This window comes from Fundulus heteroclitus, chromosome 19 (assembly GCF_011125445.2).
Source record: "Fundulus heteroclitus isolate FHET01 chromosome 19, MU-UCD_Fhet_4.1, whole genome shotgun sequence".
Classification (NCBI taxonomy): Eukaryota; Metazoa; Chordata; class Actinopteri; order Cyprinodontiformes; family Fundulidae; genus Fundulus; species Fundulus heteroclitus.
The window spans coordinates 30,684,990-30,708,055 of NC_046379.1; the positions used below are offsets into that span (position 1 = coordinate 30,684,990).

Genomic DNA, 23,066 nt, shown 5'->3' on the forward strand with positions numbered 1-23,066 from the left:
TAGGTTAATGAGTTTTACACGGGCCTGTGTTGTAATTGACTGCAGCTGCAGCCAGACCTGCTTTAAATACACTTTTAAACCATGACAACGCATGTATATTTATGTAGTTATCATATTATGTCATATTATAAACAATTTAATGACTTATTTTCGTCATAACTTGTTGCGTATGCTGAACTGACAACTCCACTGACGGTCAGACTTCTTAATGCGCATGCGCGGGCATGCGTACTGACTGCATGTGTGCTTTCCTGACAGCGTATGGCTATCTGACAGAACACCGGCAGCCTGAAGGTAACAGTAGTGACTGACCTGTGACCTCCTCCGGGCTGTCTGTGCTGATCCCTCCCTCTTCTTCCTCTGCATCGCTGTCAGATGACAGGTTGACCACACAAGGACTGGGCGTGGCTCTGCTGCTCAGACGGGATGAAATATGTTCAATTTACTGCATTTTGCTGAGCGGTCATTTGTTTGGTAAGCGCTACACGTGTGCAGATCAGATTTGAATTCTAAACCCAATGCAAAGAGAGACCTGCTCCAGAAAAGGTTTCAGGAGATCATCTGACATCTTGCTAAGGAGTTAGAATCCGGACATTAAATCTCTGAATCTGTTGCAGTGCACAGTCAGCGTCTTTTTCTAAAAAAAGTTCCCATTGAAGACATTCACTAACTTATCTTTGTACGTGATTGTAAATGAAGAAAAACTTGATTAGACGTCCTATATTTTGGTCGATTCTTACTTCATTTTTCAACCGTCAGAATTTCTCAGCAGGTTCGTTTAAAAAGTTGAAATCATCTCATCAGAACAGGTGCCGACTTACCCGGGCTTCACAGCCTTCTGCTCAGATGCACCGTGGGAGTTTGGAATGGCGCTGGGAGGTCGGAGGTCAGCGAGTCGCTGCCTCATCCTGATGGTCAACTCCGGACTCAGACGCCACACAAAGATGCAGCTACACAACCAAACACACACAAACTGGTCACTGCAGACTTTGATGGTAGATGTAAAGGTAGAGACACATCAGTAAGGCTTGGCCCAGTGCTGTTCTGCTCATATTATACAGCAGCATGCTAAACTATTGATACACCGTACACATCTGCAGATTTTCACTACTTTTCACAACCTTAATATCAATACTTATACCCCTAAAATCTAAATAAATATTTCCCTTTACTGTCCCACAGCAGGGAAACTTGTCTGCGTTAACCCATCCTCCAGGCAATGGTGTGCTGCCACACTGGCTGCTGCTCAGCCTCAGCAGTCCGTGGTCAAGGGTCTGGCTCAGGGACCCAGAGAAACAGACTGAGATTTAAACCGCCAACCTTTGGGGCCTCTTCAGGATACAAACATCCGGCTTTCTAACGACTAGGCCACCACACCCACATTTGGTCTCCTGTGTTCAGAGAACATGTTTGCTGTGTCTGCTACAGGCCCGTGGCAAACACACAGGACTTCTTCTGGTTTTCTTCTAACAATGACTATTAAGTCTTCCCTAATGGCCAGGTTTGTGGAGTACACAACCCATAGCTGTCCTTAGGACAGGTCTTCCCACCTGAGCTGTGGATCCCTCCAGCTCCTCCACAGTTACCATGGGCCTTAGATCAACCTCCTTGTCCAACCTTTCAGTCCAGGTGGACGTCCATGTCTTGGTAGGTCTGCAGGTGCTCCATCTTCTCCATGTTCAGGTGATGGATTGATCAGAGCTCTGGGAGATGTTCAAAGCTTGGGACACCTATAGAACCTGAGCCTGCTTTACACTGAACCAGAACTTTTTCCTTGACCTGTCAGCTGGGTTTCTTGGTCTTCATGAAGCTGGTTGTTCCCTAATGTTCTCTAAAGAACCTCTGGGGCCAGAAACAGAACCTCTGCAGTTAGAACCTGATTAGATCACACACATACACTCTGAAGGCAGCTGGTCACACTAGATTTAATTCAGAGTGGAACAGAAATACCTTTATTGTCCCACAGTGGGGAAATCAGAGGTATCAGAGTAAAGTGGACTACATAGACACACATACCACACTTTAAAAGATTTGCATGTGTACATGAGTGGAAAACTATGCATCATTTTTTCGTTCTGCTACCAAGTTCTGCAGTAGCTGGTGTTGCTCTGTCAAGAACAATGTGAGTAAAGTACTTTGATGTTGATGTGTTGAGCTCTTGGACTGTGTGAGACGTACCTGTCTCCTGACACGGTGATCAGATGTTTGCAGTCAGTGCTGAACTTCAGCCCTGTTACGATCTCTGAAACACAGACAGCAACCAGACTTACTGCAGCCGACACATCTTTGCTCGGGTTTTACAAGACTCCATCATGTATTCAATGGTGTGATATAAACACAATACATGCATTACTGAAACACACTGCAGAGAAAATAGGAAGAAGGGTTCAGAAATATCCCACCGACCTGAGTGTCCAAACATGGTGGCCACACATTCTCCAGAGAAGAAGTCATATATGGAGACATTCTTGTCTGAAGAAGACGTGGCGATATAGAGTCCAGACGGGTCGATCTGCACCTGAAGAAGAAGGGAAATTGACGACGTGCTCCTTTAACCTGTCACCATGGCAACTAGCCGCTGATTACCTTAATAACGGTCCCATCCTCGCCCTGAGAACCTTTATACACCTTTTTCTGTTTAGCATCCCCGATGTTAAAGATTCTGCAAACAGATGAAACAGAGAAAGCTCATCATCATCATCATCATCATCATCATCATCATCATCATCATCATCATCATCATCATCATCAAACCTGCAGATTAAATCCACACACTGAAAACCTGAAACATGCTGGAATGATTTAAAGACTGATAGCTGCTGTTTCTCACATTGTTTTGTGTTCATTTCCTGAAACGATTCCAACTCTACACCAACACTTATTTGAAGATCAATTTTAATTCAGTTCAGTTTATTGATAAAAGGCCAATTCACAACTAAAGTTGTTTCAATGTTCTTTACAACAACAACAAAAAAAACTAAAAAATGTCAAATAAACTGAAATATATTTTCAACCCAATCCATCATGGAATAACAAACAATCATGTTAGATATCAGGGGATAGGGTGTCCTAATTTTTTTCTTTAGTTAGAAAACAGATTATTTTGATGATGATTGGTTTTCGGTAATTAAAATTAAAATTCCGGTAATTAAAGGTAATGTAATTAAATGTTTTAATGTATGTATAGCACATATTAAAAATCTTCTTTTTTTTGGTCTAGTTTTTCATCCCTTCTACAAGACGGGTCTGTATTATAAATGAGAACTCTTGTCTTAATCGAGGCTGTCTTTACAAATAAAGGTTTGATAAGAAAAAATACATATCTTGGTGATGTCTGCTCTGTGTGGATGCTGAAACATCACACGTACGTCTCAGTTCAAGGCTCATCAGCCAGGCCACAGAGTAGGGATCTACCTGATTTTACGGTCCTGACAGCCCACCGCTGCGTACTTCCGGGTCGGTTCCACATCCATGTCGTACAGAGTGGTCTTCCTGACGACGTGATGCGTCCGCGTGAACTCCAAACCCTCGCCCATCTGTGTAGGGAAGAAAAACTATCTCAACGCCACAGATCTGACGGTCCACACTGCAAAAACGGATCTAAAAATAAGTCAAATGTTCTTTAAGTTAGTATATTTATCCTTGATTTAAGCAAGTAAATATGATTATCTGCCAATGGAATGAGCATTTTCACCCCTAAAATAAGATAATTAGACATCCTGCACTTGAAATAAGATGATGGAGATGAATTGTTCCTATTTTAAGTGCAAAAATCTTATTCCATTGGCAAATCATCTTATTTACCTGCTCAAATCAAGGACAGATACTCTAATTTTAAGGACATTTTACTTATTTCTAGTTCTGTTTTTGCAGTGCAGCTGAGATTTGGACTTTTATTTTACAACCTTCTTCTGCGTGCTTTTCTTCTCAGGTTTCTATTTTCCAACATTTAATGATTCTTCCTCGTTACCGAATGCTGCCCTTACCTGTTGAGCAGTACGAAAGTAGACGCTCTTGTCGGCTCCGCAGCTGATCATCCACACCTTCCCCTCATGGGCTGATGGAAGAATGCAGAAGAGAGGTTAAAATCCACAGCAAGCTGCAGAGGTTCCCACGGATCAGAGGCAGGCATGAGCCAGGGACGCATTCTAACGGTGTGATAACCCTGAGCAGGAATGTCACAGCTTCAACTTTCTCAGGGTGGTGGTCAAAACTTCTACAGTGGACAAAAAGCAGGAGGAAGGAAACAACGAGGGATGGAAAGAAAGAAAAACAGCAAAGTGACTTTACTGTAGGACACAAAGAAGAAAGGAAAAGGAAAAGAAGGACGTGATGGAAGCAAAGATTATGAGGGATGAACAGAGGAAAGACAACAGAGGGCATGACAGAAAGGGGAGAGGGAGGGAAAACACTGACATCAAGTTCCAGACGTTTGTAGTAGAGCTGGACGATAACTTAATAACCATATATATATCGATCGATAGAAAAAAGGGTAAATAAAAAGTTCAATAGAATAAAAGTTTCCTTCCTTTTGTATTCTGGTCATGTAGGTTAATATTACAGTCGTTACACCCTCCCAACCAATCACAAACCCAGACCCAGGAACCAAGCCCCGCCTCCTTCAAAGACCTCAGAGAGCACGCTTTCTTTTATTCTTTTTTAAAAAGTTGCAGTTTTGGTAAAAAGTTGGTTGAATAAAAGTTTGAATTCACTGTTTGTGTGTTCTGTATCTAAAAATAGGTTGCTAAGCAACAGCATAAAATGGCCACGGCTGCGCTTAAAATAAATATTTTGAATTTGTTGATAATTATCAAAATCGATCAATATGATTTCCATTTTCTCAATATCGTCCAGCCCTGGTTTCTAGACAGTACAGAAAGCCAGTTATTGTGAAGAATATGACCCGTGCTCTGTTCTGCTCCTTAGAAAGTAACACATGTAGAAAATGCTAACATTAGGTTCATTACTATCTGCTCAGGTAGCCAGCCTGCAGTTATTTCATTCACATCAGAGTGAGGGGAGCCTTCCTGTAGTTGGATTCTTTGTTCTTTATCATGTGGAAATCTTTCCAGACAGCTGAATATGTCCGTGTTTTGAGCCTTCTGTCATGATTCTGGCCTGTTGTTTATTTGGTGGGCTGGCGGCGGGCCCCCCTCTGCTCTGTTCTGCTCATCTATGTGAGCGGCTCCACCTGTGGCTCCTCACTCAGATCATTTGAAAGCCTGCCTGCACCAAGAGGTTTGTCTGTTCATTTTAATGAACCTTTTAAAGCATAACACGGTGTTTGGCTTGAATATCAGGTTCTCTGTCTGTCTGATCATTATATTCTGTAAGCCAGCTGAATGGCAGTGCGCAGCACTAAGTGTGAGAAAAGCAGCGTAATTTTTTAAAACCATAGTTTGTCTTAATACCGATCACCAGGCCATGCCTAGCCAGACTTCAGAGCAACTGACCAGCAAATCTGAGGGCAGTGATGGAGGACGAGTGTTCGTCCAGAGTCTGAACCAGGCTGTACTCTCTGGCTGCATCCAGAACATGGATCAGACGGTCCCGGCTGGCCGTGGCTAACAACTGGAGACCTGGAAGAAAGACAGGAGAACAGATACAATCAAATCATTTCTGTTTACTAAGTCATCTGCTTTTATTTTGAAGGCCAGAGCCTGACCTTTCTGAATACTTGAGCCTTCTCCCTTTGTTACAGTGAATGTAAACAAATGTCTCATTTCTGATTTCACCTTTTTCTATAGCGCAGATTTTAGCCTGACACAACAGCATCATTCAGTGTGGATCTTCTTCAGTGTTTATTAGATGTTATCATGTTACAAGTTGATATTTTATTGAGTTCAGATTTGTGTCATTCATTTCATTAATTATTTGCTAGAAAATATTATACAGCTAACGTAACGATTACATCAGCAGAACTCCAGTCATGTTTGATTGGTAAACTGTCTAATGCACTCTGTTGATGTAAAGCGTCAGCATAAGACGAGAGGATGGGGAACTTTGTGTTAATTTGGTCTATTATTCTAGTTTTATAGGAGATTCATCTGATGGATGGAAGGCCTAGAGTGAGAATCTGATGATATGATAACCAAAGATTCAACGTTTTATAGCTTCAACAGAAATCCATGATGTCACATGACCGAGCTGCTGTTATAGTCCCTCACAAAACTATTCACACCCCAGATCTTTGGCATATTTTAGCAAAGTAATGTATTATTGTTGGGATTTTATGTGAAGGACCAGCACAAAGTAGCACTGGATTGTAAAGGGGAAGCAAAAAGGAAAAATGTTTTTCAAATTTTTTTTAGAAATAATCTAAAAACAGAAGCAGCGGAGAGGAGCTGCAGAGATCCACAGCTCATGTGGAGGAAGGTGCTCTGATGAGGTGCTCCTCAACCAGAACACACCACCCGCCATTAAAAAACATGATGGTGGGAGAATCATGCTGTGGGGCTGGTTTTCCTTCAACAGGGACAGGGAAGCTGTGGGATAGTGGAGGGAGCTAGACACAGGAAACCCTGGAAGAAACCCTGTTAGAGGCAGCAGAAGACCTGAGACGGGTGGAGATTCACCTTCCAGCAGGACGACCACCCTGAACATACAGCCAGGGATACAATGGGATGGTTTAAATCACAGCATAATTATGTGTCAGAGTGGTCCAATCACAGCCAGGACTGAAAGCCAGATGAGAGTTTATGACAAGACTTGAACACTGGTGTGTTTACAGAGGCTCTCCATCCAATCGGACTGAGCTTGATCTAGTTTGATAAGAAGAATGGAAAAAATGTCTCTCTAGATGCTTCTAGATGTGCAAAGCTGGTAGAGACATTCCAAAAAGACCCGCCGCTCCAACTGCAGGGAAACGTGCTTCAAAAGAGCTGACTGCATCTCCACGTAAGATAAGAAATACCTTTATTGTCCCACAATGGGGACATTCAGGCATGGCAGTGGCAAAACACACAGTTAGATACTAGATCAGTGATGACAATCAAGGTAATCTAAATACGGCATATTCTGATAAAATGCTATGTTCTAGTTAAACACTGGTGTGAAAATGTTACACAAGCAACACCCAGAGTGGCTAAACCATGTCCAGCAACACATCAGCAACTGAAGAGCAGAACGGTATTCAGAAATCAACTTGAAAATAGTCAGTTTAATAGTCAGTTTTCCTTCCACTACACAATCATGCACTACTGTGTGTTTATCTACCAAATAAGAATTCCATATAATATCATGTCTAACACTGTGACAACATGCTGAACATCCTCCCAGTGTGTTTGAGAGATTCTCACCGGTATCTGGTTTAGAGAACTCCAGGCAGAGGATCTCTGAGTCGTGAGCTTGAACGTTCAGGATCTCCTCCATGCTTTCCAGATCATGGATCCTAGGACACACAAAGGTCCCGTACACACATCAACCCAAGCATCCACAGGCTGACACAAGCCCCTGAGCTCTGTTAGATGCTCTTACCTGAGGACACCCATGCGGTCTCCAGAGGCGAGGTGTTTTCCACTCGGACTGACTCTCAGAGTTCTGATGCCCATTCTGTTCTGCTCCATCTGCTGTGCCTCCGACACAGTGGGCCCCGTCTTCTCTGAGTTGGCGCAGGCAACGTTGATGCTGTCCATGTCCAGCAGGCTGCTGATATTGTTGTCCACATAGAGGACCTGTTGCAGGTCCTGAGGGGGCAGACGTCAGAGCTCAGCGGTGGTACAGGCTCAGAGGCGTGCTTTGCACCGGTGTGGGTGTGTACCGACATACGTTACTCAGGATGTTCCTGCGGAGGACGTTGTGTCTGTCGACGTTCCACAGCCGGATGGTGTTGTCAGAGGAGCAGGATAAGAAGGAGCCGGGGGGGAGCTGCACCTCACCTCCTCCTCCTTCCTCCATGCACACCTGCAGGAGACAGGTAGGGACTGATCACATATTCTGCCTCATGCTCCATGCAGGACAATGACATCCAACAAACACATGCAAACTGTTGGCTGGAGAGAGGAGCTAAAACCGGCATTTTTCACAGCACTAACTGCTTTTGTTTATTTGCTACAGTGAAGTCACCCATTCTAATAAATTGCTCTACTGTGGCCATGTCTCCTGATTTAATATCAGTTCAACTTCTCAAAGATCGTCAAGCTTTCATTACTATTACTGACTTCCCCACATCCTTTTGGTATGTCATTAAATACAGTCTGCAAATGTAAAATATTATGTAGTAAATTAGAAATGAAAGAAACAGAACAGAAAAGGTTTAGAGAAACCAGGAAAAAGTAAATTACAGTTAAAGCATTATAATGTATTTCTAATACAGGAACGCTAAACTAGCCTGGATCATTTAACAGAATCAAAGATTTTAATAAATAAATACATTGTCACAGAGCTTAATCCCCAATGAGACTAACTAGAGACTGATCGGCCACTTAGTTTCACTGATCCTGCGTTATGGCTGACTAAAATGTCACTTTCTGATCTAGTGACACTTGTTGCAATAATAAAGTGGATGTCTTTCTCAGAGAGGCCAAAGGAACTGCCAGCAGATGCAGACGGCATCCTAAAGTATTTCACCTATTCTACCTCCCACAGAGGATGGCAAAGAATGATAGAGACTTGATGATAAACAGCAGCTCAGAAAACGGCTCATTTTCCCTAGCATGCTGGTTGCTCTCTTACGAACTTCAAGAAAGGTAAACTAGCGCACTAAATTGCATTGAACATATCTTACATATCCTCCATAAAATATATAAAGCTTTATGAGAGATTTCCAGAGCATGAAAGAAACCGTGGACACAGACACTGTGTTTGTGTGTGTGGGGACGGAGGGGCCCAAAATCAGAGTGTTGTCCCAGGCCCTGGCAAAGCTCTTCATGCAGTTCAATTAGAAACCAGCTACAACCCACTGGTTTAAAACCTGCTGTAAATAAATCGTTGTCTGAGAAAAAAACTCATGAGCATCTCTCAATGTTTCATCTAATGTCCTTCTTGCTGCAGACAACTATCCAGTCTCTCTTCTTATGACAAAAATGTGTCTAAACAACTAATTTGTCAGGTGCGCATGTGGCGCAGCGGGTAGCGTGACCCATGTACAGAGGCCTTAGTCCTCGATGCGGTCAACCTAGGTTCCAATCCGACCCGCGGTCCTTTGCCGCATGTCTCTCCCCCTCTTCCACCCCCCTTCCTGTCAGCCTACTGTAATAAAAAGCGAGCCACTAGAGCCGCAAAAAATCCCCAAAAAAACAACTACTAATTTGTCATTTGCAGAAAGACGGGCTCAGATCTTATTGGGTAGATCAAAGACTTCTCTTTGTATTTGAATAATCACATGTGAGGTTCCTCACATTATGAAGTGTTACTAGATCTTCTTAATGCTGATGATACACAACTTTATAATCCTGTCACCACGGGACTACGGTCCACTACAGTCCCAAAATGTATATTTCTATAATCCATCTTAAAGCCTTCATTTTTTTTGTCCTGAGAAAAAAATAAAAAAATAAAAAAATATATATATATATATACTGTTTCTTTAAGACCCAGAAATATTTTATGTACTTTACAGAGGAGCCAGTGTTTGAAGGGGTTAAATGCAAAAAATACAAAAAAAAAAAAATTTGCTAGTACATAAAATAATGACTTTACCAGAAAAAAGGTATCTTGGCATAACAGAACACAGAGGAACTGGTGTGTGCTTTTATTTTTAGAGGGTAACATAATTGTAATAATGTTTTTACTGCTCTCTAGAAAATAACTGCTCATCCCAGATGCTTATGTATAGGTCACATTTTTCTTTATATTTACATTTTAATGTTTATTTCATTATGTGTGATGCTTAGGTTTCACTATTATTCTTTTAACAACTTTGTTTCTTGGTGATCCTGTAAAATACTTACATTATCTTGTATATGAATAATGCTACACAAATGAATTTAGTTTGTCTGTTGGGTTTTAGTGTGGCATCAGGCGCTGTATTGATATTAAGGTTCACTACAAACAAGTTCATCCACGGACTCATGACTGAAAGTCACAAGGAACATGCACGGCTGCTTTTCATCTTCATGTTATGACCAATTTTAGAAGAAGATGAGAACGCCACACTGACCTCGAGGCCCCACACACAGGTTGAGTGGTAGAGGGCTGAGTAGAGCTTCCCTGCCCTGATGAGCTCCTGGACGTCCCAAACATAAAGACTGTGATCGTTGTAGACGCAGGACAGACAGCGGTTAGTGGGGTCGAAGGTCACAGCTACAGTGTCTGGGTAACGAGAATCTTCTCTGCAGGAGAAGAGCTGGCTGAGGAAGGTGAAGAAGAGGAGGTTCAGTGAACTAAAAATGGCACACATGACAGTTAAACCACAGCGTTTACATTTCTCCAGTTACAACCAATTATTTCAGCATATTTCACTTGTTTTTCTGTAATGGACCAACACAAAGTGATACGAAATGTATAAAACAAATAATGCATATTTTTTTTATTCTTACAAATAAAAGTCTGAAAAGTGTGATGTGTATTAGCATTCAGCTCCTCTGATTCAATGCGGTGTAAAGCACCTTCGGCTGCAGGTCCAGCTGCAGGACCTTTGGGTTTGTCTCTGCCAGCTTTGAACATCTACAGACTGAAAATTCCTTTTTCTGAAAGAGCTCGAGTTCAGTATAATTGGACGGAGAGTGTCTAACATCAATTTTAAAGTTTTGTTAGAGATTTTCAGGTGGATTTAGATAGACTTTGACTAGGCCATGCTAATTCCCCTTAGCAAAAAGTAGTTTATTCAAGTGTACTACGTGTGTACTTATTTCATCCTTCAAATAAGGCAGTGTACTTGAAAATTTCTTTTTATAAACTAAATTTCATATACCTAACAATAGTATAGTAAAGTATACTTGACTCATACTGAAAAGTATAAAAAGAAGTCTAAGACTAAGTACATTAAGCTTATACTTAAATCAACGTCAAGTATAATACATTTTGCTAGGGGTCATGAATATGCACTGATCTAAACCATTGCTTTGTAGCTCTGGCTGGGTGTTTAAAGGAGCAATAAGCAACATTTCAACATTTTAGATAGAAAGAACTAAAAAATAATGATGTAAGGAACTAAAGGTAATATTTCAGATGGACTATGGTATATTGTCACACCGCAGCTCTCTGCAATGTTCTCCAGTCTCTTGTTTACATAGACGGACCTTGCGTGTACGTGCATGTGAACAGCTGCCACTCAGGGCTCAGCCACTCCCTGCCCTATAATACCACCGTCAGAGCAGCAATGGTGGAGCAACATGGCAGAAAGCACCCCCGCAGATCAAAATGTTCTCTGGCTAGCAGCATTATAAAGTTATGAGTTACCTCTTGACTAGACATGTTCCTCCGAAATGTGATGCTATTTTGCTGTGTTTTGGTCCTTTACAAATAAGCGCAGAGAAGGCGACTCCAGAGAAGGAAAAGGAGGAGTCGGGTGGCAGCCAGGGACTAAAGAGAGGCGCCACTATTCACACATCTTGTTTTGGTCTGCACAGTGCTCAAGCTCCCCCTAGTGGTGAATTATCAGTTATTGCTCCTTTAAGTAAATTAAATGTAGTTTATAAAGTGCACTGCTTTATTTTAAGGATAAAATAAGAATAGCTGCAGTACACAGAAATAAAACTTTCCATGGAGCCCAACATGAGGAATGCTGGTCTTCTCTGCCAAAGAACCTCTCCTGCATGTTCTCTGTGTCTCCTTCATGCCTTTTGCCCAACTGTAAATAGGACTTCTAATGTTGTAGTCGATGTTCAGATGGAGTGAACAGAGCTCGGGGAGATTATTTCAGAACCTGACCCCGCTTTAGATTGAACCGGAACCTTCTCCCTGACCCGTCTGCTGGGTTCCTTGGTCTTCATAGTGCTGGTTGTTCTCTGACGTTCTCTAACAGACCTCTGAGGCCAGAAACAGAACAGCTGCAGTTAGAATCTGATTATATTCCACACAGCTAGACTCCTGGGTGATAGCAGAATGAAACTGGTCGTGTGGATTTTATTTAGGGGTATCAGAGTGAATGGGGGTGAATACTAACACACACTACACTAGCTTTTTATTTGTAAAAAAAATTAATAAAAAGTGTTGAAAACCATGTATGATTTTTCTTTCATTTGCCGCTACATGTTGGCCTGTCACACGAAAATAACAAAATGAAAATGGAATCCATGGAAGTGTTCGGTTGGAGCGGGACAAAATCGGCAGAACATCAAGGCTCAGCGATGTAGGCGACGACTGAATGAACAGCAGGTGGGTTTACCTTACAGGGTTCTGAGTTACCTGGCATCGACTACAGAGGCTATGTCAGCGCCCAGGCAGTGTGGGCGTGGCAGAGTGCAGAGGAAGTGCAGGTTGGCGGGATTGAAGGCTCGCACCGTCCCATCAGAACAACCACAGAAGATAAACTCCTCTGTGACAGACAGACAGGTGGCCTGAGACGTCTAAGGACACACAGACAGATGGAGTGACACGCTCAGAGGATCAGAGACAGGGAACTGTTCCAGCAGGACTGATTCTACACAGAACAATATACTACATCGCCGCAAGGAAAAAAAAAAAACAACAACACTGGATCTGTTGATAAAACAGGATGGAGCCGGTGGGCAATGCTGAATCAAGGGAGCTCAGTAAGGCTCTGGATCCGAGCAGGTTTATTCATCAGTCAGACATTCAGTTGGTGAGCCGGTCATGAATACATGCTTTGATATGAGCAATGAGGGTGAGAGGGAGAAAGTGAGCCTTTTGATATCTTCAGCCCAGTTGGTCTTGGGAGGAAAACAATGACCTTTCTTGTTTTGGTCCGGGCCGCTTGGCTAGGAGACATCTGAATCTCATCAGAATGGGTGAACGGTGAAGCAGGCAGCTGTGGAGACTCTCTGTGAAGCATCTCATGATGGAGTATGAGGTTGTGGGGTGGCCAAAGAGCGTCACAAAATGCTAGAGTGAGATGTGAGAACAGCCCGAGGGATGTGACTCCAGGAGAGACGGGACTTACAGAGGCAGAGTCGATTCTCTGCGCAGGAAGCAGGAGGGGAAGCAGAGGAAGTTCACTTTAGAGCACGTTCACATCACATCAGAGAGCCATACACACACACACAGCCGTGAAGCTACTGACGTGTTCAACAAGGACGGGAGGAACCCGACGGGTCGACTCGGTTTAAAGATCACTTCTATCCAACAATATCAGCACGGTTAACACAAACCTCTAAGGTCAGAAAAGTCTGGCTTGGGAAAACACACAGTACCTTGAGAAAGTATTTACACACTTTCCCTATTTAATCAGAATAAAATCACAAACTTCAATGTGTTTATTTGGGTTTGTTGGGTGATAGACCCACACAAAATGTTTTACTGCAAAAATCTGAAAAGTGTGAGGTGTTTGAGTTCAGCTATGTCCACACTATGTCAGACTGCCTTCCCTGCAGATACAGCTGCAGTCTGTAGGGGAATGTCTCCAGCAGCTTTGAACATCTCCAGCTGGAAGGTGAAGCTCCACCCAGTCTCTGGTCTCCTGCAGCCTCTAACAGGACGGATTTAGCTCCATCCGTCTTCCTGTCAACTCTGAGCAGCTTCCCTGTCCCTGCTGAAGAAAACCATCCCCGCAGCATGATGCTGCCACCGTCATGCTGTTTGTGTCTTCTGACCGATGTGCAGTGTTTCCTCCAGATATAGTGTTTTGCATTTAGGCCAAAAAGTTTACATTTATTCTTATCCAATCAGAGAACCTTTCTTCCACATGTCGGCTGTATCTCCGACAACAACAAAACATTGTTGCAAACTGCAAGCAGGCTTCAGGCTTTCTTTTAGATTTGTGGAATGCACTTTTAGTTGTCCTGCCAACAGATTCTCTGCAGCCGTGGATCTCTGCAGCTCCTCCAAAGCCACCATCTCTGATTAATGCTCTCCTTTCCCAGCCTGTCAGTTCAGGTGGACGTCCATGTCTTGGTAGGTCTGCAGGTGGTCTATCCTCTCCAGGTTCAGGTGATGGATTGATCAGAGCTCTGGGAGATGTTCAAAGCTTGGGATGTTGTTTTAGAGCCTAATCCTGGTTTAAGCTGAACCAGAAGCTCCTCCCCGACCTGTCTGCTGGGTTCAATGGTCTCCATGATGCTGGTTGTCCTCTGAGGTTCTCTAAAGAACGGAAAGGCTACGTAGTGTTGGACTGTAACATAAAATCCTGATAAAATACATTGAAGTTTGCTTTTGGAACGTGACAGAATGTGAAAAGGTTCAAAGAGTGTGAATAGTTTGGAAGGTGCTGTACCTCAAATCACAAAATAAAAGATTTTTGTAATGACAGCACATCTTTTTCAGCCAAAAAGGGGAAAAGTAGCAGTGATTTGCACCTACTGACTAGTGCAGTATTTTGTTTTCCAAATCAAAATCAGAGACATTCGTATACATCATTCTGTCCTTGACCTGAAATTAAGAGGTGATATTTACTACAGCAATGCTGTTTTATTCTCCTGTGGTATGTTTTCCAGCACTGTTTCTAAACTGGTCCTCAGTAGCCACTGTCCTTGTAGCTTGGATTCAAACTATTGCTTTACCTGCTTAGTGCAGCACCAAGCGCTGCTGAAACCTCTGACTGGTTTCAGTCAGTGTGAGGCAGCAGCAGGACAGCGGCCCTGAGGACCCATGATGAGAAACACTGCTAACCAGCACCAGAGGCCTCAGCAGTTACATATAACAGTTTGGTATCATATCTGTGGTGACTTTGTCTTTTTTTGTAACCCAGTGCATGAACTTTGACTCACCCGTAGCTCCACCCACTTGTCAAGGAGCCTTCGGTCGTTAAACTCACACAGCAGCCCTGAGGAAGTGATGCAGAAGGCAGAGGAGGACTGTCGGCCCCGGCCACATGCCACGTCGCTGAAGAAATTATTGCGCAGTTCTCCGAGAAGCCCTGAACGCCCCAGCAGGGGAACTGTGGCGCTCACCTGCAGACAAACAGAACCAGTAGCTACAGCACAGTTCTGCTCTCGGCTGGTCAGAAGGCCAGTAAAGGCTTCACACTGGTGCGAGAACCTTGGAGGTCTTGGTGTGGTCCAGGTACCAGAACTTTACATGTCGGTTGCCGGCGGTAACGAAATAGGAGCTGTCGTGTGAGAAGGAGACGGCTGTCACTTTACTAGAGACCTTATTGGCTGCAACCACGATGTTTTTCTGACCAACACACAGAGAAACAGGTTAATAGTTTACAGAAGGCGGGATCAGGGAAGCCTTCCTCTCAGCGCCTGCGTCCGACGTACCTTCCAGTTCCACAGGTTGACCATCATGTCGTGCTGGTAGCCCACGCTGACGATATATTTCCCGTTAGGGGAAAACGCCACGCAGGACACGCCATATTTATGCTCCTGCAGCTCTGCGACCTGAGCATGGGCCGACACCTCCCAGACCCGAACTGCTGGCATGTGACCACTCTGAGGTAGATGGAGGGGAAGGTCATAAGAGAAAACTCCACCCTGCATTCTCTGATGGTTTTACGTGGAGGTGGTCAGGTTTCAGCACAACAAACACTTACCTCTCCTGTCACGACATATTTCCCATCAGGAGAAAACGCCAATGTGGTGATCGCCTTTCTGCGCACACACACACACACACACACACACACACACACACACGCGCGCACAAACAGTCAGGTAAATCTGATAAGGTGTTTGAAGTAGCAGTTTCAGCTTCATCTGCTTCATCTAAAAATTGCTACATTTATTTTCAGCTATTAAAAAAAGACTTACTGGGCTGGAAAAATGCTTACATCCATTTCTCAACAGATTAAAAAGCATGATCAAGGCATCATCAAGGGCCCTAGATAGTATATTTGGACCATACCTTTTTACCTTGCCATGAAGACAGGCTCAGAATGATTTATACATTAATATATAAATAATACTTTGGCTAAATATCTTTTACAACCATCAGCAATCTTCTGATACAGGATAGCTCCAAGCTTGAAAGGAAAAGTCTATTAACCAATAGAGAGAGATGCTATGATGCATGGTTTGGAGGCCGTAGCCCTGTCTAAAAGACAGGAGGCTCAGCTGGAGGTGGCAAAGTTCCAGATCCACAGACCTACATTAGAAATCTAAAGAAATAATGCAATTAATGCAGGCAATGAGTGGATGTCCACTTCTTAGTGGCGCTTTAAAAAGAAAGGTGACCTAATTATAGTACAGTAGTGCCTACAGTACTACGCCTAGTACTGTAGGCACTACTGTACTATAGTTAGGATGGATATGTTAGCTGGGACTAAAGAGAAGGAGGATGGAGGTAATCTGAGAGCAGCTAGTTCCTTTGTACCTGGAGCTGTTGAAGATGTGATGCTGCTTGTTCTTGCGAGGATTCAGCAGGACGATGACACACCTGGAGAAACACAGGGTCAACCAGAGTTCAAAGGCTGAGCAAGACAAACATGAAGATGACAAGTCAGAACGACGGTTGAAACAAACATACAGCACAATAAAAAGCAGCTGGAAGAAAGAAAAAATCCTTATTAATCATTTTATTAAGAATTTTCTCCTGAACCGACTGTGGTGTCTCTTTAAGATTTTGAATTCAAAGCTGACAGACCAGTTTTATGTTGCAAGAATCGACCTTCAGTCAAAAAGGATAAAGTGAAAAAACCCTACCATGGAGATATGGGAAGAGATGGTTTCTCATTTCTGCTGGGCTAAGACAGAATATGGTTCATTATGAGAAACGGCTGCAGACATAAGATTAGCAGTTTGCTCTGAGAGTTGATGGAGAAGTTTCAATGAGAAGCGACTTCATGGAAGGAAGAAGATGTTAGTGTGCTTAAAGAGGAACCGAGGACTGATGTTGTGACTTTGAGGGCGCTACAGTGTATGTTCAAGGACAGCAAGACAGTGGTGAGGTGTGAGGTCGGACCAACAGATGGGCTGGAGATGGGGAGGCGTGCCACCACACTGTCTCCTGACCAGAATTGGACCTATTGTGTGCTTGATCAGTTCTGTCCAGTAAGAAATTCAATAATCATCTTTTCAACCAGTGAACCCAATGAATTCCCATCAGGTTGACAACAACACTCTTTGGTGTGGAAGCTTTTAAGGAGTGAAGAAGATTTACATTTTGCTAATGTCAGCAACAGTAAGGTATTTAAAGCTATACAGTCACTTTACATGTTTATAAAAAAGACCAAAAACCATTTGATCATGATAAATAAAGTTATATACGACAAGCATCCATCCTGATAAGGTTTTGATGGTCCTTTTTGTGGATAAAAATAGCCCCAGGACCAGGCACGATTAACAAATATAAACTGATGTGGCGACATCTAGCAACCGTATCCCAGAACTATCATAATGCCGGTTTGCTTAAATAATAAAACAGTATTAAATAATGCCAGACTGAGTCTGACCTTCTCAATGCCTCGCAGTAAAGCGGCAGTTTGGCGTGATCGAAGACCAACTTTTGTTAATTGAATAAACTGATCTACAGCAACTTTAAAAGCCTCATATAGGAGAATTTGTTTTTTATTTATTATTTATCTTTTTTTCTCCATTTCATGTGGGTCAATTTACCAAATATGACCGCTTTATACAAGCAGGCAATCCCAGTAAAATGCTGACAGGGGAGTGCACATTAATATCAAATAGACAAAGCAAATAAACATAAAAAAAGTAAATCCAGATCAAGATCTCAATGAAATCACTCAAAACATTTTGATGCTGTGTGACAGTCAATAAATGTTTCATGTTTTTATCATCTTGAGACACCAACTTCTCTCCTTTGATCATTCGGTGTATTTTTTCTTTTACTATCAACCAATCACAGCTGTTAAAAGACAGCGTCACACCTAGGTAATGGGTCAACCACACCTCCTCACTATGCTAAAAATGTCCGCTGTCTCCTTACTCACTCTCAGTAACTATCTGAATCATTCTTAAGCTAACACTCCTAGGTAGGAATTTTTAGGCTAAGATCGGAGCTCTCTGAGAGACTGAGAATCTTTGTGGAAACAGGTTTCTAAGGTTTCTTTGTTTCCAAGTCTAGAATAATGCCAAAATGAGAAATATTATGTCTAGGAGTAATGCTGAAAAACTAGTCCATGCATTTTTGTTTACTTCAAGGCTGGACTATTGTAATTCTTTACTATCAGAAAAAGTAAAAAGAGGGATCATATTTCTCCAATTTTAGCTTCCCTTCATTGGCTTCCTGTTAAATCCAGAATAGAATTTAAATTTCTTCTTCTAACGTATAAAGCCCTTAATAATCAAGCTCCATCATATATCAGAGCTCTGATTACCCCGTATGTTCCTAACAGAGCACTTCGCTCTCAGACTGCAGGTCTGCTGGTGGTTCCTAGAGTCTCTAAAAGTAGAATGGGAGGCAGATCCTTTAGCTATCAGGCTCCTCTCCTGTGGAGCCAACTCCCAGTTTTGGTCCGTGAGGCAGACACCCTGTCTACTTTTAGGACTAGGCTTTTTGACAAAGCGAGTGTGAATGGCTTTGGTTACCCTGAGTTGTCTCTGTAGTTATGATGCTATAGGGTTAGGCTGCCAGAGGACATAGGGGCCACGTCCCCTCACTCTGCTACGCTCTCATATTATTCTCCAATTATTCATTAATTGTTGTTATTTCAACATTTACCTTTATGTTTTCTCTGGTTTATTGTCTTCATAGTAGCTACAGCTGGCCTGGCATTCTGTTTCGCTGTGACACAATCCAGGGGGGGTAGATCGGCTGAGCTACTGCTGTCAACAACTTCAGGTTATAGATGATCCAGCTGGCCCTGTCCCTCAGTGTCTAACCCCGTTTCTCTCCTAGACATAGCTGTTGGCTGAGCTTTAACTGCAACCGACTGTCTGTACTCTCCTTCATCCTCTAGACCAGAGAAATAGCTCAGAGTTTATCTGCTTAACTGGGTTTCTTTCCAAGACACAGCCACCTATAGAGCTAGTCTGCCATCACCCTCTCTAACATAGAAAGGATTCCTGGATCAATGTGAGCTTCTGTGCTCTTTTGTGTCTCTGCTCTGTCTTCTCTAACCCCCTGTCATTCGTGGCAGATGGCCGTTCATACTGAGCCTGGTTCTGCTGGACGTTTTTTCGTCCCGTTAAAGGGGAGTTTTCCTCTCCACCATCGATTTATGCATGCTTAGTATGAGGGATTGCTGAAAAGCCATGGACAATGCAGACAATTCTCCCTGTGGCTCTACGCTTTCTCAGGAGGAGCGAATGCTGCTTGACAAGACAATCTGTTGGGTTTCCTTAGAGAGGAAACTTTTAAGCAATGTGTCTGGATTATACCATAGAGTTGACTTTGTAAAGTGCCTCGAGATGACGTGTTGTGAATTGGGGCTATATAACTAAAACTGAATTGAATCAAAATTGAACACAGTGCCATCATTCAGTCTGTCCTGTGTTAGTCTAACACTGTGCAGCATGGCTCATCCACAAAACATCCAAAAAAAAATCCAAAACATGTCCAAACTGCAACAAACAATTTGGCCTGCAGAGAGGATCATCAGGGCTGACCTTACCGTCATCCAGGACTTGAACAGATCTAGCCTCTGGAAAAAGGGCTGCAAATATCTCTGCAGTCCCCATACATCATGCACACAAACTGTTTAAACTTTTACCCTCAGGTCAACGCTACAGAGCGCCATTTGCAAAAACAAACTGCCGAGGAGACAGTTTCTTCCCCCAGGCTGTCAATCTGATGAACAAGACTTTACAGCTTGAGTAGAAAGCTACACTACTGAGAAACAAAATAATTGTAATGAACTTTCACAACTAAAAAGTGGGTCCACAAGTTCACATTTCTGAAACCTTTGTTCTATCTGCTGAAACACAAAAGTCCTCACTTTACTAGTAATATAAAAAAATGTACAAAAAATGTTCTTACTCAGCTGTAATTACAAGTACGTACACACACACACACACACACACACACACACACACACACAGACCTAATTATGACCTGATGTTGGGATTCAGGGCTGGGCTTTTCTTCCAAAGCTAGTAAAGAATTTTCTTCACTGTATCATGGCTGCACACATGTCTGAATCCTGTTAGAGTGAATTTTATCCCCTACAGCTTTGGACTAACACCCACAGGCTTAATGTTGTGCTGCAAATTATCCACACACACACACACACACACACACACACACACACACACACACACACACACACACACACAGATTGAAACCTTATGAGAGTTACCAGGCTGGGTGAAGCTAAATTATGCTGAGTATGACTGCTAGTGTGAAAGCTGCAACGTCAGCACTCCATCATATTAACCTTTCCTAAGACACTTGTGCTTCTATAAACCTAACATCCCTCATTGCCGTTATTCTTTACAGCCTCTTCAGACTCGTGTTCTGGAGACAGTTTGCTGCATTGCTCAGGGTATATAAAGTACCTATTGTAAGACCCCTGCTTGTTTTCAACTCAGGGTAATATTTATCAGTGTTTATATTTCTATTCAAACACAACATGCTGAGTGTTCTAAACAGTGTGTGTGTGTGTGTGTGGGGGGGGGGGGGGGGCTTATGAACAATTAAGTTCATAAAATTCTCTAAACCTCTTGGCTTTCAGTTGATAAAACCTCAAAAATGTTTTTTGGGTTTTTTTGTTCAGATCAGACCCAGTTTATCTGTCTGAACACACTGAAAACCTAAGTTGTCAAAGTAATAAATATTTTCGATACTTTTGAACAGATGCTATTGATCAGTACTATAATAAATTTCTTCTTTGAAGATATTAATTTGCATTAAAATAGACACAAGCTGAGCCATCTTTATCTGCCCAAGTTACTGCATTACTTCTCACAGCAGCTATGCAGTAACACAGACATCCTCCCCTCTTTACTGAGGCTCACCAAAACCATCATAGCTGAGAATCAAAACAGCGAGCTGCTGCTGAAAGTACCCTGCTAACATGGCAAGCATATCCAAAGAAGAACCATGGTGACCCACTTTAGTCCAAAATGCAAAGGTAAGAGTGTAGTTTGGAGGCGTTTTGCCTACGAGGCAGGCAAACAAGAAAAGAGGAAGGATGCAGATAGGAAGTCTTTGGTGACAGAGCGAAGGCAAAAAAGCTAATTAACACTACAACCGTGGTGAAGCACCTTATTTGAGATGCATTTTGAAATGTTCCGCAAAGGACCACAGACTGAACATCTGGACCTGCTGAGGATCTCACACTGAACATCTGGACCTGCTGAGGATCATACACTGAACATCTGGACCTGCTGAGGATCACACACTGAACATCTGGACCTGCTGAGGATCTCACACTGAACATCTGGACCTGCTGAGGATCACACACTGAACATCTAGACCTGCTGAGGATAATACACTGAACATCTGGACCTGCTGAGGATCACAGACTGAACATCTGGACCTGCTGAGGATCACACACTGAACATCTGGACCTGCTGAGGATCACACACTGAACATCTGGACCTGCTGAGGATCACAGACTGAACATCTAGACCTGCTGAGGATCACAGACTGAACATCTGGACCTGCTGAGGATCACAGACTGAACATCTGGACCTGCTGAGGATCACAGACTGAACATCTAGACCTGCTGAGGATCACAGACTGAACATCTGGACCTGCTGAGGATCACAGACTGAACATCTAGACCTGCTGAGGATCACAGACTGAACATCTAGACCTGCTGAGGATAATACACTGAACATCTGGACCTGCTGAGGATCACAGACTGAACATCTGGGACCTGCTGAGGACACAGACTGGAACATCTAGACCTGCTGAGGATCACAGACTGAACATCTGGACCTGCTGAGGATCACAGACTGAACATCTAGACCTGCTGAGGATCACAGACTGAACATCTAGACCTGCTGAGGATAATACACTGAACATCTGGACCTGCTGAGGATCACAGACTGAACATCTGGACCTGCTGAGGATCACACACTGAACATCTAGACCTGCTGAGGATCACAGACTGAACATCTAGACCTGCTGAGGATCACAGACTGAACATCTGGACCTGCTGAGGATCACAGACTGAACATCTGGACCTGCTGAGGATCACACACTGAACATCTGGACCTGCTGAGGATCACACACTGAACATCTGGACCTGCTGAGGATCACACACTGAACATCTGGACCTGCAGAGGATCACAGACTGAACATCTGGACCTGCTGAGGATCACACACTGAACATCTGGACCTACTGAGGATCACAGACTGAACAACTGGACCTGCTGAGGATCACACACTGAACATCTGGACCTACTGAGGATCACACACTGAACATCTGGACCTGCTGAGGATCACACACTGAACATCTGGACCTACTGAGGATCACAGACTGGACATCTGGACCTACTGAGGATGCAGCTTGTAATCTCACCATGTTACTATTTCTATTGAACTGAATTGTGTAAATAAACATTTAGAATGTATTATAATTTGGAAAACATTTAATTTAAAAAGTGTATTTTGTAAATTACCTATATGTTCAAAATGTGAAATGTTTATTTTATTTTAATAAGGCCCCTCTTTATTTACAGTATTTTAGCCTTAAGGAGCCAAGAGTCTCTCTTTTGTTTTATTGTTTTGTTTAATGATTTTAGAACTTTGTGATTATAATTATAAAAGTTGAACGTTTGAATGATGCCCACTGCTCTTTTGCATTTATGTGTACAATGTTGTATAGTTTTTAAAAAAAATGCTTTCTAGAAAACAGAAAAGGTCAGCTCACAGCTGACGTCACGCCCCAGCCTCTTTTTCATTGGCTGTCGGCAACATGTGTTTGCAGTTGGGTCGATGAGTCAGTCACACTACCTGGTTGTGGCAGGATCCACCTGGGTAAATTCAAACATGCTTGTTTGACTGCGACTGAGGTCGGGTCGGTTCCCCTCACACACCTGCAGGCTCCAGTCTTCCCCTCCTCTCACACTAACTATATTTGTTCCAACGCGCCCTGCCTTCTGACTGCAACTACTGCTGACTGACTGGGAATCGTGGACAAAATCAGACAAAGGGTTGTTTTCATATGGCTTTAGTGTTAATTCTCCAATTCAAAACTTCTGACTTAGTGTACTGAGCAG

General features: G+C 42.9%; 1 protein-coding gene across 5 annotated transcripts in view; it reads right to left on the minus strand.

Annotated features, from left to right (window-relative positions):
- mapkbp1 (mitogen-activated protein kinase binding protein 1) overlaps positions 1-23,066 on the minus strand; it is a 52,450-nt gene that overhangs the window by 12,828 nt on the left and 16,556 nt on the right. For 4 of the 5 annotated variants that reach the window (XR_004933463.1, XM_036151176.1, XM_036151175.1 and 1 more), the window contains exons 3-21: positions 16,309-16,371; positions 15,533-15,590; positions 15,261-15,431; positions 15,037-15,174; positions 14,766-14,948; positions 13,004-13,021; positions 12,289-12,449; positions 10,100-10,289; positions 7,768-7,902; positions 7,477-7,685; positions 7,299-7,390; positions 5,454-5,579; positions 3,987-4,057; positions 3,415-3,536; positions 2,587-2,662; positions 2,407-2,518; positions 2,179-2,242; positions 822-950; positions 313-413 (exon numbers count right to left, since the gene is read on the minus strand). Coding sequence is in view for 4 of the 5 variants with exons in the window: in XM_036151176.1 (XP_036007069.1) it covers positions 313-413; positions 822-950; positions 2,179-2,242; positions 2,407-2,518; positions 2,587-2,662; positions 3,415-3,536; positions 3,987-4,057; positions 5,454-5,579; positions 7,299-7,390; positions 7,477-7,685; positions 7,768-7,902; positions 10,100-10,289; positions 12,289-12,449; positions 13,004-13,021; positions 14,766-14,948; positions 15,037-15,174; positions 15,261-15,431; positions 15,533-15,590; positions 16,309-16,371 (2,219 nt within the window). In the remaining variant the exon portion in view is untranslated. The remainder of the gene's footprint in view (positions 1-312; positions 414-821; positions 951-2,178; positions 2,243-2,406; positions 2,519-2,586; positions 2,663-3,414; positions 3,537-3,986; positions 4,058-5,453; positions 5,580-7,298; positions 7,391-7,476; positions 7,686-7,767; positions 7,903-10,099; positions 10,290-12,288; positions 12,450-13,003; positions 13,022-14,765; positions 14,949-15,036; positions 15,175-15,260; positions 15,432-15,532; positions 15,591-16,308; positions 16,372-23,066) is intronic. The other variant, XM_036151178.1, reaches the window with a different exon arrangement.